General features: G+C 48.5%; 2 protein-coding genes across 2 annotated transcripts; one reads left to right on the top strand and one right to left on the bottom strand.

The window, feature by feature from the left end:
• Window positions 1–633: 633 nt before the first annotated feature.
• On the bottom strand, window positions 634–5,387 carry NME6 (NME/NM23 nucleoside diphosphate kinase 6). The gene is made up of 5 exons (XM_068938311.1): window positions 5,253–5,387; window positions 5,036–5,138; window positions 4,438–4,477; window positions 3,801–3,961; window positions 634–3,533 (listed from the first exon to the last, which is right to left on the bottom strand). The coding sequence occupies exons 1-5, from the start codon at window positions 5,340–5,342 to the stop codon at window positions 3,367–3,369; spliced, it is 561 nt and encodes a 186-aa protein (XP_068794412.1). The 5' UTR covers window positions 5,343–5,387; the 3' UTR covers window positions 634–3,366.
• Window positions 5,388–5,527: 140 nt separating this feature from the next.
• Window positions 5,528–17,176, top strand: RABL2B (RAB, member of RAS oncogene family like 2B). The gene is made up of 8 exons (XM_068938179.1): window positions 5,528–5,728; window positions 5,806–5,835; window positions 6,034–6,113; window positions 12,830–12,909; window positions 14,029–14,140; window positions 15,998–16,095; window positions 16,340–16,423; window positions 16,731–17,176. The coding sequence occupies exons 1-8, from the start codon at window positions 5,610–5,612 to the stop codon at window positions 16,809–16,811; spliced, it is 684 nt and encodes a 227-aa protein (XP_068794280.1). The 5' UTR covers window positions 5,528–5,609; the 3' UTR covers window positions 16,812–17,176.
• Window positions 17,177–17,250: the final 74 nt, after the last annotated feature.

Genomic DNA, 17,250 nt, shown 5'->3' on the forward strand with positions numbered 1-17,250 from the left:
TTATGCACAAGGAAATAACCCTCCTAGAATTTGCAGTGATAGCAGGAACACAAATCAGCCCTGTTAGTAACATCTCCAGGGTATGAGCTGGCCCTTGCATTGAAACATCTCTGCATTCTGTTCTCCAGCACCTATGTAGTACTTTCATTACCAGGTTTTTTTCTTCATTTGCTCTTCTTCCTTTCAAAATATCCCAGTAATCAAATCCCATCTTCCACGTTTTCATGCAACACCTAGAAAATGCAAAGTTATGCAAACTGTGGTTGAAGCTGAGAACTTAAATTTAAAATGGGACTTGCTTATTATTCCCAGAGAAAAGAAAGTTCCAGTAAAATTTCTCAGAAGTCTGTCCAATTCTCAAAATACAAAGAGAGGCACTGGAGCTAAGCAACTGATTGGATAAATTATGTTAACAGGATTGTGGTGTTTCTGAAAAAATATTGGAGCATCTCCTCTGGAGAGCAGAAAGTGTATGGTTCAACATCCTTGAGTCTAATATTTGTGTACCATCTTTCCGTGTGAGGTAACATCAGCACAAGGCATTTAAGCCTTAGCAGCAAGGGGACAGTAATCAAAATACAAATGCCAAATATGCATGTGAACCTTGCACCACCAGACATAGTAAGTTCAAGCTCAACTGGCAACTAGATAACTTTTATTATTTACATCGTGATGTTTGGAACCTAAATGGTAAGCAAGTGATATTGAAATATCCTTATGAAGAAGAAGAAATAGCGTATGCCAGACATTAATTACTGAGACCTCTTAAGAGGGTTTGACCCAAGTGTTAAAAGCCAACACTCCCCCCCCCCCCAAAAAACACCAATGGTTTCAACTTGTTCCGTAAGAACAGACTGGGAACAAGCAAGCAGGGAGCAAGAAGAGAAAAGAGAAAAAGGGTGCAAGAAGTTGCCTTAAATGAAAATGACTGAAATTTATAAAATCAAAGGTGATTCATCATCACAGGACTGAGAGGCATGTGTGCAAAAAAGATGCCGAGTGTCACTACAGAAGGTTTAAAAAACAAACAAACAAAAATATTTTCCTTGTAAGAGCTCAAGAAAAAGACTACTTTCAGGAGAGTCCTCAAAATAGAGAGCATCTGCTGTCATCTCATAAAACCAAAGACTTCCTTTAGATATTAAAAAGTAATTTTTGACACAGTGACTCCTGCATCTAACACCAAATATTTCAATACTAGATTTCATTATGAAGCTCACAGAACATCTTTTGTCTTGTGAAACAAACACCTTGTCTGGCGAAATGGGAATGCATGGTTCTGACAACCTCTGCTAAGGTACAGTGTTGGCGGACCAAAGAATATGAATAACTGACAGCCATGTAAGTAATGGTGACTGTGATCTGATAACAAGTATTCTGTGAAAACACTGTGCCACCAGTAAATGTTATTTATATTTGGAAGTTTAAAAGGGTCAGCTTGCCTAAATGTAATAATTGTAAATGACTAGGAAGATAAGCATTTAAAATGAGAAATGTAAATTAGGAATTATCATTTAAGGACATCCCAAATTAATACCCAAAAAAGAAAAAACAAATAAAATACAAAGAAAGGTAGAAGAAATAGTAAGGATTACTAGTTAGAAGAAAAACACACATAACAAGAGAAACTCAGGAAGCAATAAAATATCAATCACTAGTAGCATTAAGGATAGCAAGATTTCAGATCCACATTAATGCACACTAGGTCATGCACAGATCCACCATTAGATGCTGCTGGTGGGAGGGGAAAAAAAAGCAATGCAAAACTGCAGAAATCACTAGATCCTTTTGATCTGTATCTGGAACAAAATAAGGGCTGCATTTAATCACATATAATGGTAAGGAAGGTACAGAAATGTTAATACATTTACTTAAGGAAGATGTATGGCAGCACTTCCTACAACTAAACATTTTTTCAATCGAGATGCCTAACCTTCCACATAGTTGTCTTAAAGGAACTAGTTGAAAACTAACTTGCCTTTGGTCTGCGATAAAATAATGCATTGGTTAATTTGGGACTCAATCAACACAGCTTTAGTAACTAGCATCATTGATGTCAGTCAAGCACAACTTCAGAGAAGGCAGTCAGACAAACTTGCTGTCCTAAGTATGTTACAAATACTGATTTGTTACTGAATACAGCTACCTCACTGATAAGGTGTATTTGAAATTATCCAAAGAACTTCACTCAGTACAAAATGAAACCTTGTTTAAAAACTAGCATTGTAAGAAACTAATAGGGCAGTTTAAATGGATTAAAAGCCTCACACATGAACACATCTCAAAATGCAGCAAACAAAGACAATAACAAGCATGGGAGAACTTTGTGGTGTCCCTTAAAACCAAGTTCTCATACAGCATGTAATAATTTTATCAATGATCTGGATGATTAAAACACAGTCAGTATGTTTTGTCAGTATGTTTTGCAAAGGATACAAAAATCAGTGCTGCAATGCCCAGTCACTCCATAGGCAATGAAGTTTTGAGTTGCCATTAGGCATTTTGCTGCAATGCTTAACGCAAAGAGCTCCTGTTGCAGCTTCTACAGCCTCTGTGCAACAAGGCTCAACACATCTTTTGTGGCCTTTTAATATGAATTTACAACACCCACAGCTCTAATAACCAGTGTCAACTTTCACAGGAACTACTGGATCTCACGCCCCAGGCAATCTAAAAGCACACAATATAAAACCCTTCACAGAGTGGATTACTGCTACCACTAGGACTTCTGCAACTTCTGTCAGCCCAAATTAAACCAAAGATAGGATATGCTGCTTTTCCTTTGAGAATTGCTTCTAACTATGCCTTCCACCAGAAGCTTAAAATTTGAATCATGATACGAGATAGAAGATAACCTTGTTTCTCAGCTTGGATCCAGGCAGGCAAGGACAGAAGAGTTAATATTGCCCTGCTCACTGCTGCACTTTTTCATTTTCTTTTTTTCCCCTCTTTTCTCCTTACAGGATTGTGGAAACAGAGCAGGATTAAAACGTGAGGCCTATTCTTACCAACAAAGCCAATCACACCTTGACTGCCTATAACAGAACTAGCAGCCCCTTTCCCACAGTTCTTTGAGGAAGTCATCTATATCGCTCATAGATGAATAAGCACACTAGCGACTAGTGAACTCCATGCCTAGGTGTCTGTCAAATTGTAGTACTGCTAATAGATAAGGTTCTTCTAAAGTGCCCCAGCATCTGTATGCTGCATGAATAAAATAATCCCAGAGAGCACAGTGTAATGTGCATTAGGTCTTTTCCCCATGCACTCCTGACAACATGTCATGGCTCTATGTCTTGTCACGGGGCTGACCCAAACCACGCGGATAGGCTACATGCTGGTTAGCAAACCATACTGCCAGGTAACTCAGGCCAACTCTGTTTCTTCGTTCCTGAACGCACAGTGGACGCGTTCCTTTGCGTTGTAATACACCTGCCCACAGCGCAGACGTGGCTCATCCTGCTGGTACCAGAGCTGTTCGTTGAACTCTGGGAAGAAGAAGGCAATTTCTCTGCTGGCTGATGCTGGTGAATCTGTTAGAATACAGAGGAAAAGGAAACAGATACCAATGAGGTACCTCATATATACCATGTCCCAGAGGGAAGGGCAGAAGTTGAAGATGTACAGGAAAGTGCTAGGCTTTGTGTCACAAGACAGGTGTAAATGGATTCTGCAGAAGTGAGCAAATAATTAACTTTGACTGCCAAAACAAAAAGTGAGCAAAGACAGAAAATACCATCATTCACCCCTTACTGAACGCCAGTCCTTACCCAACACTCGGCCAAGAAAGACAGGCCTACCTGAGCCATGCGTGGTATTCCTGGTGTCAGTAAGGCCATAAGCTCCTCGGATGGAGTCTGGCATACTGTTTCGGGCTCGGAATACTTTGGTGGGTCCCATAAGGGATCTCCAGAGGGGGATAGCATTTTCATGAGCCAAGATATAAGCCCACATGGGGCCGCTGAGAAAAGGACCAGGGAAAATCAGAAGTAAATAAGGTTACAGCACGGCATAGCTTCTTTGTTGTTATAAACACAGCAAAATCAAAGACGCAAGGAAGTGCAACTGCCATACAGCACTCTGTAGGAGAGCCAGTCATGACACCAGACAGTGAGACCACAATTTGGAATCAAAGCCTTTGCTTTAAGCACTTCCTCCTAGATGATGGCACCCTCAGCCTATAGGAACACTACTCCACTGAATACTTTGCTGTCACAGCAGAGCTGGTCCCTGAGGTTTCCATGCCCTTGAGCCCAGAGCCTTCACTCTCAATTTGCCACTCAGCACTGACACCCAGAGAGACATGTCCCACACTGAAGACCCTGCTGGCAGACCCCTCAGGATACAGGGGTTTTCCTTGAGCAAGACAACAGTCCACCTGCAAAATGAAGTGAGCTCCCTCCTCACACCCAGCACAGCTACAGCTTTGGCAGGTACCTGGCCATGAACTCCACCAGCCGCTGGTAGAAGAATCGCCCTGCAGGAGAAACACAGCCTGAATAACAGCCTGGCAGACCCTGCTGTCTGGTGGAGTGGCGGCCCACCCGTGCGCTCCCGGTACAAGCAGTGGCCCACCCCCCCCCCCCAGCCCACCCGTGTGCTCCCGGTACAAGCGGCGGCCCGGCCCCCCCTGGCCCACCCACGCGCTCCCGGTAGAAGTGGTGGCCCGTCTCCCCCCCCCCCAGCTCACCCACGTGCTCCCGGTACAAGCGGCGGCCCGGTCCCCCCCCCTCCCCGGCCCACCCACGTGCTCCCGGTACAAGCGGCGGCCCGGTCTCCCCCCCCCCCCCAGCTCACCCGCGTGCTCCCGGTACAAGCGGCGGACCGCCCCCCCTCCCCGGCCCCCCCCGTGCTCCCGGTACAAGCGACGGCCCGGCCCCCCCCGCCCTCCCGGTACAAGCGGCGGCCCGGCCCACCCGCGTGCTCCCGGTACAAGCGGCGGCCCGCCCCCCCTCCCCGGCCCCCCCCGTGCTCCCGGTACAAGCGACAGCCCGGCCCCCCCCGCCCTCCCGGTACAAGCGGCGGCCCGGCCCACCCGCGTGCTCCCGGTAGAAGCGGCGGCTGTCCTCCCGGCCGCAGCGCAACTCCTTGGCGCGCACGATGAGGAACCGGTTGCTGAGGATGGTCTCGTGCACGGCCTGCGGGCAGAGGCGCAGCGGCTGGGCGGGCGGCGGGGACCACCGGGGAGCCCCACGCCACGCCACGCCGCGCCGCGCCGGCGGGATGGGCGTTCCGGGCCGCGCCGGGCTCACCTCCAGCACCAGCGGGTGCGCCACGGCGTCCGGCTTCAGGAGCGCCAGCGTCAGCTGCAGGCGCCGCGCCGCACCCCCCACCGCCGCCATACCCCCCGCCCCGCCGGGCGCCGTCGCGCGGGTGACGCTTTTGGGGCGGGGCGTCGCGCGCATGACGTTTTGGGGCGGGGCGTCAGGCGGAGGGAGGGGCGGGGCCTGGCGGAGGGGCGGGGCAGGGCCGGGCCGGGGGGCGGGGAAGGGTGCAGCTGTGTCCGGCTGCGGGGCGGAGCCGGGGCGGGGCCGAAGGGCGGGCGGGGCCGGGCGGGCGGCGGGGCCTCGCCCGTTGCGTAGCAGCGCGGCCGCGGCGGCGTTGGCGCCATGGCGTGTCCGGCGGCGGCGGAGGAGGAGCAGGCCCGGGACGAGGCCGCGGCGGCGGCCAGCGCTGAGGAGACCGTGAAGATCATCTGCCTGGGCGACAGCGCCGTGGGCAAGTCCAAGTGAGTGGCCGCGGCCCGGCCGGGGCGCCGCGGGGGGCGCGCCGCGGCCTAACCGGTGCGTGGTGCTCTGTCCGCAGGCTGCTGGAGAGGTTCCTGCTCGACGGCTTGTATCCTTGGGAGCGCCGCCGCGCCGCGCCGCGCCGGGCCGGGCCGGGCCGGGCCGCCCCCGGCCCCCGAGCAGCCCCGCGCTGCTGCGCAGGTGCGGCCGGCCGGCGGCGGCGAGCGGGGGCGCGGCGGGCGGCGGCGGCAGTGATGCGGGGTGAGGGACGTCATGCTCCTCCGTCGGCTCCTTAACGCGGGCGCAGCCGACCCCAGCAGCTCTCCACCTTCGCCCTGACGCTCTACCAGCACCGCGCCCGGGTAGACGGGAAGCCGGTCCTCGTGGGTAAGCGCGGGCCTGTCGGTCGGCCGCGGGCGGGGGAGGCCGGGTGCTTGCAGAGCGGATGGTGCTGGGAGGAGGGGATGGTGCTGGGAGGAGGGGATGGTGCTGGGAGGAGGGGATGGAGCTGGGAGGAGGGGATGGAGCTGGGAGGAAGGGATGGAGCTGGGAGGAAGGGATGGAGCTGGGAGGAGGGGATGGAGCTGGGAGGAAGGGATGGAGCTGGGAGGAAGGGATGGAGCTGGGAGGAGGGGATGGAGCTGGGAGGAGGGGATGGTGCTGGGAGGAAGGGATGGTGCTGGGAGGAAGGGATGGAGCTGGGAGGAGGGGATGGTGCTGGGAGGAAGGGATGGAGCTGGGAGGAGGGGATGGTGCTGGGAGGAAGGGATGGTGCTGGGAGGAGGGGATGGAGCTGGGAGGAGGGGATGGAGCTGGGAGGAAGGGATGGTGCTGGGAGGAAGGGATGGTGCTGGGAGGAAGGGATGGAGCTGGGAGGAGGGGATGGTGCTGGGAGGAAGGGATGGTGCTGGGAGGAAGGGATGGTGCTGGGAGGAGGGGATGGAGCTGGGAGGAAGGGATGGAGCTGGGAGGAAGGGATGGAGCTGGGAGGAGGGGATGGTGCTGGGAGGAGGGGATGGTGCTGGGAGGAGGGGATGGAGCTGGCAGGAGGGGATGGAGCTGGCAGGAGGGGATGGAGCTGGGAGGAAGGGATGGAGCTGGGAGGAGGGGATGGAGCTGGCAGGAGGGGATGGAGCTGGCAGGAGGGGATGGAGCTGGCAGGAGGGGATGGAGCTATCCACGGAGGCAGCAGTGCAGGGACCCAGCTCGAGGCAGGGGGGTTCCCTGCAGTGGGCAAGAAGAAGCCAAGCAGCAGCTTGGATGGGGAACAAGGGGATTGCTGTTCAGTTGTTAGGTAGTAATCTTTTACCTCGGACTTCTAGGCAATGCTAGACCGAAGTCGAAAATGATCTTTGGTGTGCTTGTTTTTTTGTGAGAAATTAAATGCATGTAAAAGTAATGGCTGCAAGAATCCTGATTTGGTTGTGTTAGCCACTGATTCAATCAGTGCTTATTGCTCAGGATGCAGTCTCATAATGAAGCTAAGCTAAATAAGATCTACCTGTGAAAGTAGATCTTCTCCATCTACCACCAGGGCACACTTCCAGGACTAGTCCTGCCCATCATTAAACCAGTTCAAGAAGCTAGCTATGCATATTAACCATTTATGAAATAAATGAATGTCTTTTTCTGCTCATTTGGCCTTCTGAAATGTTTCACTAACCAGTGCTAGTGCTGTCGACAGGGGGAGGTGGGAATGCAGAGGCAAAGGAAAGAAGAGTAGGGATTGGACCTGCTCTTTTCTGAGAGGTAGGTATTATATTGTTTTAGCTGAAGTGTGAAACCATGCCTTCAGACTCCTTTACTCTGTCAATATAGTAAGTGAGAAGAACAATGCCATATACTCATTCTGAATTAGTCTACAGTGGGATTTAGCTACCTACTAGCATGAAAGCCAAAAATCCATGTCACAGATCTACTTTAGGTGTTTTTATTTTTTTTCAGAACATTATATTACAAGTTTCCTATTATTAGTCATCCTTTTATCAGGTATTTCTAATTGGTTAATTATTTCAGGTGTAATGTACCAATACTATATTTCAAGTTTCTAAAGTTTTGTAAGCATCTTCTCTGAATATGTCTGGATGTCTGGCCCGTATATTCTTATCAGAAAATACTATATGTCTTATGTCAGCCTCTGTTAGTTTTTTGATGGACTACGAGCATCCCACCTGTTAGTCTGTTATCTGTTTATCAGTCATATTCTCAAAAATTTCATAACTTCAGTTTTACAGCTACAGGGGCTAACTTCCTAGTTTTTCGTGCCAATGGAACATTGCTTTAACCTGTGTGAAGTGCCCTGTGATGGTACAGTATTATTCTCTGTGTGTTGCAGATAGAAGTTCAAGAAAACCATAATCTTATTCTGTGATTGATACTCTATATCACTGCTTGTATTGCAACTATTTCTGCATTTTCAGACATCACAGCTATGAAAGGGACTGAGAGAGGCCATCTAGTACATCACTCTGCACAGGAAAATTCTTTCCTCGTGTAACTCCGGACAGATATTTATCTGTTTTGTCTTTTTAAAGACTTCCAATGATAAATATTGCTTAGGCCATCTATTCCAATGCATCGTTGTCCTTACTGCTAGAAAGTCTTTCTTGATAGTTAATGTGAATCTTCTCTATTCAAGGTAAACCTGTTATTTCCTATCTTTCCTGGATAGTGAAAAAGTTTTTTCCCTTCCTGTTTGCACCAGCCTTCTACATGTTTGAGCACTGAACATCTCTCCTTTGTATCACCTCTTTCAGGGGAAACAACTCAACTTTTTACCCTACCTTTTCTCATAGGGCATGTGTTCTAGATCTTCTGTCAGTCTTGATTCTTCCTCTGAATTCTGTTTAGTTGGTTTGTGTTTGAAATGCCGTTTGTAACAGCGATAGTTCTTTAACAGTGTTACCAGTGCACGTTATCACTTTGAGTCAGGAAATCCTGCAATTTTTAAACAACTAATGTCTTTAATATAGCAAAGCAGCCTCCATCTATTTTGCCAGTTTTATTGTTGCTAACCTGGTTAGAACCAACGGTTTCAATAATAAACTGGTGCAGATAACGGATATGGTTTCTAATGCAGCTCCGTGTAAGTTCATAGGTAGAATTAGAGACTATCCTGGCAGACAAGAAGGATCACAGAATTGTTTAGGTTGGAAGGGACCTCTGGAGATCATCTAGTCCAACCTCCCTGCTCAAGCAGGGTCCTCTAGAGCATATTGCCCAGGATCACATCCAGACGGGTTTTGAATATCTCCAGGGAAGGAGACTCCACTACCTCTCTGGGCAACCTGTTCCAATGCTCTGTCACCCTCACAGTGAAGAAGTTTTTTCTCAGGTTTAGGTGGAACTTCCTGTGGTTCAGTTTCTGCCCATTGACTGAAGCAAGGAAGGCATTCAGTAAATCTGCCTTCTCCGTATCCTTCGTTACCAGGGCCCCCGCCCCATTCAGCAGCGGGCCCACATTTTCCCTAGTCTTCCTTTTGCTATTGATGTATTTGAAGAAGGCCTTCTTGTTGTCCTTGACATCCCTTGCCAGATTTAATTCCAACTGGGCCTTAGCCTTCCTTGTCGCATCCCTGCACGCTCTGACAATGTCCCTGTATTCCTCCCAAGTGGCCTGTCCCCTTTTCCACATTCTGTAGACTTTCTTCTTCTGTTGGAGTTTTGCCAGCAGTTCCTTGCTCATCCATGCAGATGATGAACAGGGCTTAGCTGAATATGTTATTCAGTTATTGAATAGAGTTATTGAATGCTGCCTTTGCTTCAGTCTTCGCTGCTAAGGCCAGTCCTCAGGAATTCCAGACCCTGGGGAAAAGAGAGGAAGGCTGGAGGAAGGAAGACTCTCCCTTGGTTGAAGAGGATCGGGTTAGAGATCTTTTGTCCAAACTTGACATCCATAAATCCATGGGCCCCGATGGGATGCACCCACGAGTGCTGAGGGAGCTGGCGGCTGTTATCGCTAGGCCACTCTCCATCATCTTTGAAAGGTCCTGGAGATCAGGAGAGGTGCCTGAGGACTGGAAGAAAGCCAATGTCACGCCAGTCTTCAAAAAGGGCAAGAAGGAGGAGCCAGGAAACTACCGGCCTGTCAGCCTCACCTCCATCCCTGGAAAGGTGATGGAACAGCTCCTCCTGGAGGTCATCACTAAGCATCTGGAGGACAAGAAGGTGGTCAGGAGGAGTCAGCATGGATTCACCCAAGGGAAATCATGCTTGACCAATCTGATAGCCTTCTATGACGGAATGACTGGTTGGGTAGATGGAGGGAGAGCAGTGGATGTTGTCTTTCTGGACTTCAGCAAGGCTTTGGACACTGTCTCCCATCACATCCTCCTAGGTAAGCTCAGGAAGTGTGGGCTAGACGAGTGGACGGTGAGGTGGCTTGAGAACTGGCTGGATGGCCGAGCTCAGAGGGTTGTGGTCGGTGGTGCAGAGTCTGCTTGGAGGCCTGTGGCTAGCGGTGTCCCCCAGGGCTCAGTCCTGGGCCCAGTCTTGTTCAATATATTCATCAATGACCTGGAGGAAGGGACAGAGTGCACCCTCAGCAAGTTTGCTGATGATACTAAACTGGGGGGAGAGGCTAACACACCAGAAGACTGTGCTGCCGTTCAGGGGGACCTGGACAGGCTGGAGAGCTGGGCCGAGAGGAACCTCCTGAAGTTCAACAAAGGCAAGTGCAAGGTCCTGCACCTAGGCAGGAATAATCCCATGCACCAGTACAGGCTGGGGGTTGACCTGCTGGAAAGTAGCTCTGCCAAGAAGGACCTGGGAGCGCTGGTGGACAACAAGTTCACCACGAGGCAGCAGTGTGCCCTTGTGGCCAAGAAGGCCAATGGTCTCCTGGGCTGCATTAGGCAGGGTGTTGCCAGCAGGCGGAGGGAGGTGATCCTGCCCCTCTCCTCAGCCCTGGGGAGGCCTCACCTGGAGTACTGTGTCCAGTTCTGGGCTCCCCAGTACAAGACAGACATGGCACTCCTGGACAGAGTCCAGTGGAGGGCTACCAAGATGATGAGGGGACTGGAGCACCTCTCCTCCGAAGAAAGACTGCGAGAGCTGGGCCTGTTCAGCCTGGAGAAGAGAAGACTGAGAGGCGATCTCATCAACAGTGTACAAGAAGGGGGAGTGTCAAGAGGATGAGGCCAGCCTCTTCTCCGTGGTGCCCAGCAACAGGACAAGAGGCAACGGGCAGAAACTGAACCACAGGAAGTTCCACCTAAACCTGAGAAAAAACTTCTTGACTGTGAGGGTGACTGAGCATTGGAACAGGTTGCCCAGAGAGGTGGTGGAGTCTCTTTCGCTGGAGATATTCAAAAGCCGTCTGGATGTGATCCTGGGCAATATGCTCTAGAGGACCCTGCTTGAGCAGGGAGGTTGGACTAGATGATCTCCAGAGGTCCCATCCAACCTAAACAATTCTGTGAACAGGAATTTGATACAAAAGGATGCTTAGTGTAGCAAGCAATGTTTAACCAGCTCTAGTTGACATTTGGAAGACTCAGGTAAAAAATAAGGTGCTTTTTATTAACCAGTCAGTGGAATTAACCATTGAGGCAACTTGCCAAAGTATGAATTAATGTATCATGGCCTTCTTTTTAATGTGGGATTAATGCTTTATTAAGTAACCAGCTCTAGTTTAAGTACTTCATTTGGCCTATGTTATGCATAGAGTTCACATGTCTTCTGGCTTCACCTTTTATGAACATAAGTGCTGATCACCCAAACTACCTTGCAGAGAAGACCTGTCATAAAGCAGGATTAAGAAAGGCAGATAGTTTGACTTGAAAACCCCAAATTGTGCAGAGTTATCACTTCCTTTGTTAGTTTAATTTTTCCTCTACTGAGCTATTCCTAGTGGCCATTGTCAAATTCAGTATGGTAGAGTCGGGATTGCATTCAAATGTGATATATTTCTTTACTCTGTGAATCTTACTTTTTCAGGATTTTTAAGTCTGCTAAAGTCTCATGTTCTGCAGTGACATGGGGTATCACAGGCCAGATCGGGAGCGTTCACTAATGAAAAGAGCAATGCTTTTCAGTAAGCCATGGCAAGTGGTCTCATGACAGCTGTTACAATGGGATGTTAACTTATGTACATTCAGTAGGTCATGGCCCCTGGCCCCTGTTTGTTCCCTGTCAGAAGATTCTGAAATGGCATGTTAAAAGGATCAGGCAATTTTAGAAGCTAAGCAAAACTACCCAGAATGAATGCAGGTGTGGTCTGATGAGCGCTTGCTTATATTTTGGGCAGTTTAAGAAGTCATTATCCTGCAAGTCTGATACAGTATCCAGTCACAAACTAATTCATTTCAGCACAAAGTAGACCCTAAGGAAAGTGGCATAACTGGCTTTAGGTTGAGTGGTGTGCTTCAGTCTAGCTGACAGAAGTATGACTACTTCTGATGGTTCTTTGTTGAAGCTGTGTAAATTTATACAATAAATAAGACACAAACTTTACCCCAGAGATCCAGTAAGAGGAAGGGGGAGGATCTCTACTTGAGGCACACAAGCAGAAATAGAATTAAAATGTTGATGACTGTTTAGGTATGCTTTATGATATAGGCATAGTCTACGCGATATTTAATGGATTAGGACCTGTCTATCTCAGGCTAACTTACTTTCCCTTCCTAATTTTAGAACCAGTTGTGTCCCTGGAAAGGGCAGAATTAGACTGTCTAGGGAAAGGAGATGGAGCATTTCTCATGGCAGGCACCTGGCTATTTACCACTGTGTTAGAAATCAGGCTATCTCAAACTGTTTAGATGTTGTGTCCTATTGTCATGTCTGGTGACTAAGTACCGTACATGGTTATCACTCTTTGCACCTTTGTCCTATTGTCCTTTATAAGTCATATCTACTGATAATTTTTCTTTTGATAGTATGTTTATAGGAGTGCTGAGTGTCTGTGTAACCAGTCAGCACAACTCATAGCTAAGAAGAGGTTCTAGTTTTGCATGATCTCTTGCTTGTGGAATATCTCAAATTAGTGAGGTGTAACCTAATTTGCGAGTAGATGGGCTGGGCTTTGCATCTTGGGTGTAGGTTGTGAGGAGAACAGACCTTGGAAAGTCGTGTCATTCTGAACTTGTTTTTTTTGTGTCTTACAGACTTCTGGGACACAGCTGGACAAGAGAGGTTCCAGAGCATGCATGCATCCTATTACCATAAGGCTCATGCTTGTATCATGGTAAGGGTGGTCTCTCAGCTGAGATCTGGTGGAAGTTGGACTGATAACAGTCCCAGTTGATACTGGCTTGTATGTTATTTTCACATTTTTACTGTCTTATATTTTTTGTCCCTTCTAGTTGCTTAAAAAACTTTCCTGTATTGTTCCTTTTTCTCTCACTAGATAAAACCAGTATAGCTGGGAATGTTTAGCTCTTTTTATCTTCCTGATGGCACCCTTACTACATTCCCTGAGTTTGTTTTCTTCTATGTTTCCTTACGCTGGTCACTGTTTCCAGTAAGGAGGTACCTAAAGCTGAATGTACAACTTTAGATGTAGTCCTGTCAGAGGTGACGTGAGAGAAAGGACATCCCTTTCCTATCCTGTGATGTGACTTTTGGAATATGCAGTACAAAACTGTTCTGATGTGTTCTGCAGAGGCATCACATAAGACATGCTTCTCTGATCTTCTGCACTTTCTGTTTTCATACACTTTGCTGTTTCCCATATTTACAGCTCAAATGAATCTTGTTTCTTTCCCCCAACCTACTTAGGTCTCTTGATCTGTACTGTTGCTCTAACTTTTCCCTATTTGCCATTATTTGTGAACATCAGTCAACTTCACTGATATTTTGATGTAATGGTTAAATTAGAGGAGCCTTACATCTTGCCCTACTTAGGGTAACAATTTTTTCCCAGTGCTTGTTCATTGTCATGGGTGATAGAGTGCTTGTCATTGTACAAAATAAAAATGTAAAGGAAACTGAGGGACTGTTGCCAGCATAGCGCAAAGAAAGGGGTGGCTGCATGTTTAAAGGCTTGCTAGCTATTCTCCCTTTTATTTTTCGTCCTTTGTAACAAAGGCCATTTTCTGTTGTTGATGTCCTACTTGAACAATTGTAACTGACTCTGTGCCAGGAGGCTCCAAGCAATGCTACCTCAAATCTTTTAATCTAGTTGGAATACCCTCCTCCAGATGTTCCTTTCATTTGCTATATTTGCAGTGTTATGTGCTTAAAGAAGGACTAGATGAATATAGGACTGGAGCAAATTCTGGATTCCGTACAAGTGTTTGATGCAGTGGGTTGATGAGGAGCTGTCCTGCTGTAGGCCCCATGATAGCTGGTTCTTTTTCGGAAGGTATTTGATGTGCAGCGGAAAGTCACCTACAAGAACTTGAGCAACTGGTACAAGGAGCTGAGAGAGTTCCGCCCGGAGATTCCTTGCATTGTGGTGGCCAACAAAATTGATGGTGAGTATACCTATCTTATATTTTCAGCTTCTCAGGGTTGTGATGTGATTATCTTCTGACCTAGCTGGGGAAAGAATGTCATTTGTCTATTTGGTCCAAATGAGTTCTTGAATATTAGGCCCTTAGGGCTGTATTTTATTAAATGGATAGCTGGATCCTCTGTTAATCTTTCTTGGTGTCTTATAGGCCCTTGTTCTTATTTTACTAGCAATTAATGATTCAAATTCCATCCATTTACAGTTTATTCAAGTGATGTGCTTCCAAATATGTCCTTACCGTGCTGCCCATTACATCCAGGAACCCAAAAGCTGGTTGGAGCAGTGCTTAGCCGAAATTACAGAATGTGTTGCTGGAAAAGGAGTGTAACCTATTCTGTGGCTTCCCCTGATACAGACAGTAGCTGCCTTTGTATTGCTAATTCAGCCAGCAGGTTTCCAAGGGACTCCACAGTAGAGTGTCTGAATATACCTGCTGGCAAACTTGTTCAGCTCCCTCTGCAGATGACTGGATGATTGCCTCCTCTTCTTAGGGATACCAGCTAGGCATTCATTAATGCTATCATTTGGGTTGTGATCTACATCCACAATCTCCTGCTGTTCCCTATCAAGTACAGGGACAAGAAATGAGTTTCCCTCCTGACATTTGTGGTAGGAGTCATCACAACTATAAGTAGGTGTCTCTGTCTGAACAACTTGTCTGGGCTTCTGCTGTAGCCTGTGGAAGTTGATGTGGTTCAGTGGTGGGGTTCAGGGCATGGTCGATCTTACCTAGTGGAAGACTTTTCCTCTAGGATGAGTCGATACAGCCTTGCATCCACGGACCGGACAGGGAGCACGAGGCAAATTGACCTGCTGTTGGAACCCCTATTGTAGACACTGCGTCTACGCAGGTGAATCCTGCTCTTAGTTTTCTGTGTGAGAGTGGAGAGTGCTCCAGGGGACTCCTCTCCCCTGCTTTGTTTGCTGTTTTCCACCAGCACAAGGAAATGATCAGCCTACAGCTCTTAGCACAGGTCCAGCCTGCAGAATTGCTTGTCCAGCTTCCTGCTTTCTCTGAGGAGGCGCGGAACAGCTGCCCGGGCAGCGCTCGCTGGCACGCATCTGGAATCTGAACTACTTTAGCTGTTGCTTCCAGGAGAAAAGACGGCTGGTCTGGAGTCCTCCTCCTCCTGTGCTGGCATACAGGCTGTCTTTCTTTGACCAAAACTTTGAGCTGATACTGCTGTGCCAGCATGGCCTGCAGATATGCTGTAGATTTGCTTCAAAATTGAAACAAGGCCCCTTGCCTACTGCGTTTAGAGTAGCCAGACCTGTCTGTTGAATACACCCATAGAACAACGTGGTCACTTGTATGCTGTGAGCCTATCCTTGACTCACAGGAATGTGGGTAACGTGGCATAAAGACAGTGGCCAGGTATGGTTAGAAAGTGCAAAACGGAGGGAGAGGCACGATTAGTGTTGGCAGTGGTGTCCAGGTCATGAGGACACATAGCAAAAGTCACAGGGATGCACCTGGAAAACATTCACAGTTGCAGCACAGCAAGTGAACTGGGATGTTTTCTGCTGCAAAGCGTTATTCATTTATAGCGCATAAGGCTCCGTCTGCGTTTTAGTCAAGCACCACGGACAAGCAACAAAAACTCTTTCCTTTGTGTGTCTTCTTGCCAACCGTTTGCTGATGCTGTCACTTTTAAACCCCTCTGGCTCCCGGGGAGGACTGTCCTGGCCTTGCACTGCAGCGAGGAGGCCTTGACAACTAGATCGGGCTCTGGTCTCCGTATGCTCCGCCAACCCGTGCCTATGCTGGCATTCTGCCTACAGTGGTGTCTCAGTGACCGCTTCTTCTTTTTTCCCCCAGCGGATATGAAGGTGACGCAGAAAAGCTTCAACTTTGCCCGGAAGTTCAATTTGCCCTTTTACTTTGTGTCTGCTGCAGATGGCACCAACGTAGTGAAGGTAAGACATAGCTATTTGGCTCAGTGTCCATGAGAGCCCTATGCAGTCCAAGGACACAGAGATTGCTGTAGGCACAGAGAGCAGAAAAGGGGCTAGTGCTTCTGGTTGGTTCCTTGTGATGGTTCTGGTAGCTGTAGGTTGTTGCAGAGTTTTTTTCTTGGGGGGTGGAAATAGACAGTTTCCCTATCTTGGAAGAAACCCAGCGCCCTTTACGTTGAGTGACAAGCATTTTCCTTCTCATCAGCTCTTCAACGATGCTATCAAACTGGCAGTTGCTTACAAACAGAATTCCGGCGATTTCATGGATGAGGTCATGCGAGAGCTGGAGGTAAGAAAAACTCTACTTACTGCACTCCTCCCTCTCCTAAGTGATTAGCAGCTCTGCCCTTTTTCCCCTCGGGGAAAGCTGAGAGCATGCAGCAAAGGGAGAAACTTTGCATGCTTGGAGAGAGTTGCTTTACAGTGGGTGACACTATGGGGTTTGTGTGCTGCCCATGTCTAGTTTGGAATGGATGAGGTGGCGGCACTCTGGAGAGCTCATGCTGCCCTAGGCAGGGTTTGAGAGTATCACAGCAAAGCAGGGTGTGGCTGTTGCTCTCCTGCTTCTCAGAGTTTCTTGTCCTGCTCCTTTTCAGAGCTTTGACCTGCAGAAGAAGAGTGAGGACTTGTCGGAAGAAGAGGAGAGCTGCCCTGAGGAGAAGCCCCCATCTGCCTAAAGCCTTGGATCCCGAGTTTGTTGTTTCCCATTTCCCTGGATTTCTGGGGTTAGTTAGAGCTGGCCTTCACAGAGGAAAGTGATTTTCTCATGCACTCAGTACTCTGGTGGTGGACAGCTGGGCCTTTCCCCTTCCTGTGAGTGACTGTCTGGGCATGGCCTTCCTTGACTGGGCCCTAACCCCCTGCCACACCGTGGTCGAGGAGAAGGCAAGAATATCCACGTGGTTGCTGGCTGCTGCATGTTCCTTAGAGGCTGAGCTTGCTGGGAGAGCTGAGCCACTCTTGGATCTGCAGGGAAGGGTCCTGCCCAGATGCTTTAATAGTACTTACTGGAGAAAACAAACACTAAAGAGGTTTTTATAGAGCTTTGCGCTTGGGTCCTGCACTTTTGTTATAGGGCTGTCCAGTTACTGCAAAGCACAGGTCAAACTGCCAGCC

This window comes from Struthio camelus, chromosome 1, assembly GCF_040807025.1.
Source record: "Struthio camelus isolate bStrCam1 chromosome 1, bStrCam1.hap1, whole genome shotgun sequence".
Classification (NCBI taxonomy): domain Eukaryota; kingdom Metazoa; phylum Chordata; class Aves; order Struthioniformes; family Struthionidae; genus Struthio; species Struthio camelus.

Coding starts and splice junctions, on each gene's coding strand:
- NME6 (XM_068938311.1), bottom strand. CDS start 5,342: ATGGCGGCGGTGGGGGGTGCGGCGCGGCGCCTGCAGCTGACGCTGGCG. Junction 3,962..4,437: donor CTGGTGGAGTTCATGGCCAG/GTACCTGCCAAA, acceptor TCCTTTTCTCAG/CGGCCCCATGTGGGCTTATA. Junction 3,534..3,800: donor GAATACCACGCATGGCTCAG/GTAGGCCTGTCT, acceptor GTATTCTAACAG/ATTCACCAGCATCAGCCAGC.
- RABL2B (XM_068938179.1), top strand. CDS start 5,610: ATGGCGTGTCCGGCGGCGGCGGAGGAGGAGCAGGCCCGGGACGAGGCC. Junction 14,141..15,997: donor GGTGGCCAACAAAATTGATG/GTGAGTATACCT, acceptor TTTTTCCCCCAG/CGGATATGAAGGTGACGCAG. Junction 16,096..16,339: donor ATGGCACCAACGTAGTGAAG/GTAAGACATAGC, acceptor CCTTCTCATCAG/CTCTTCAACGATGCTATCAA.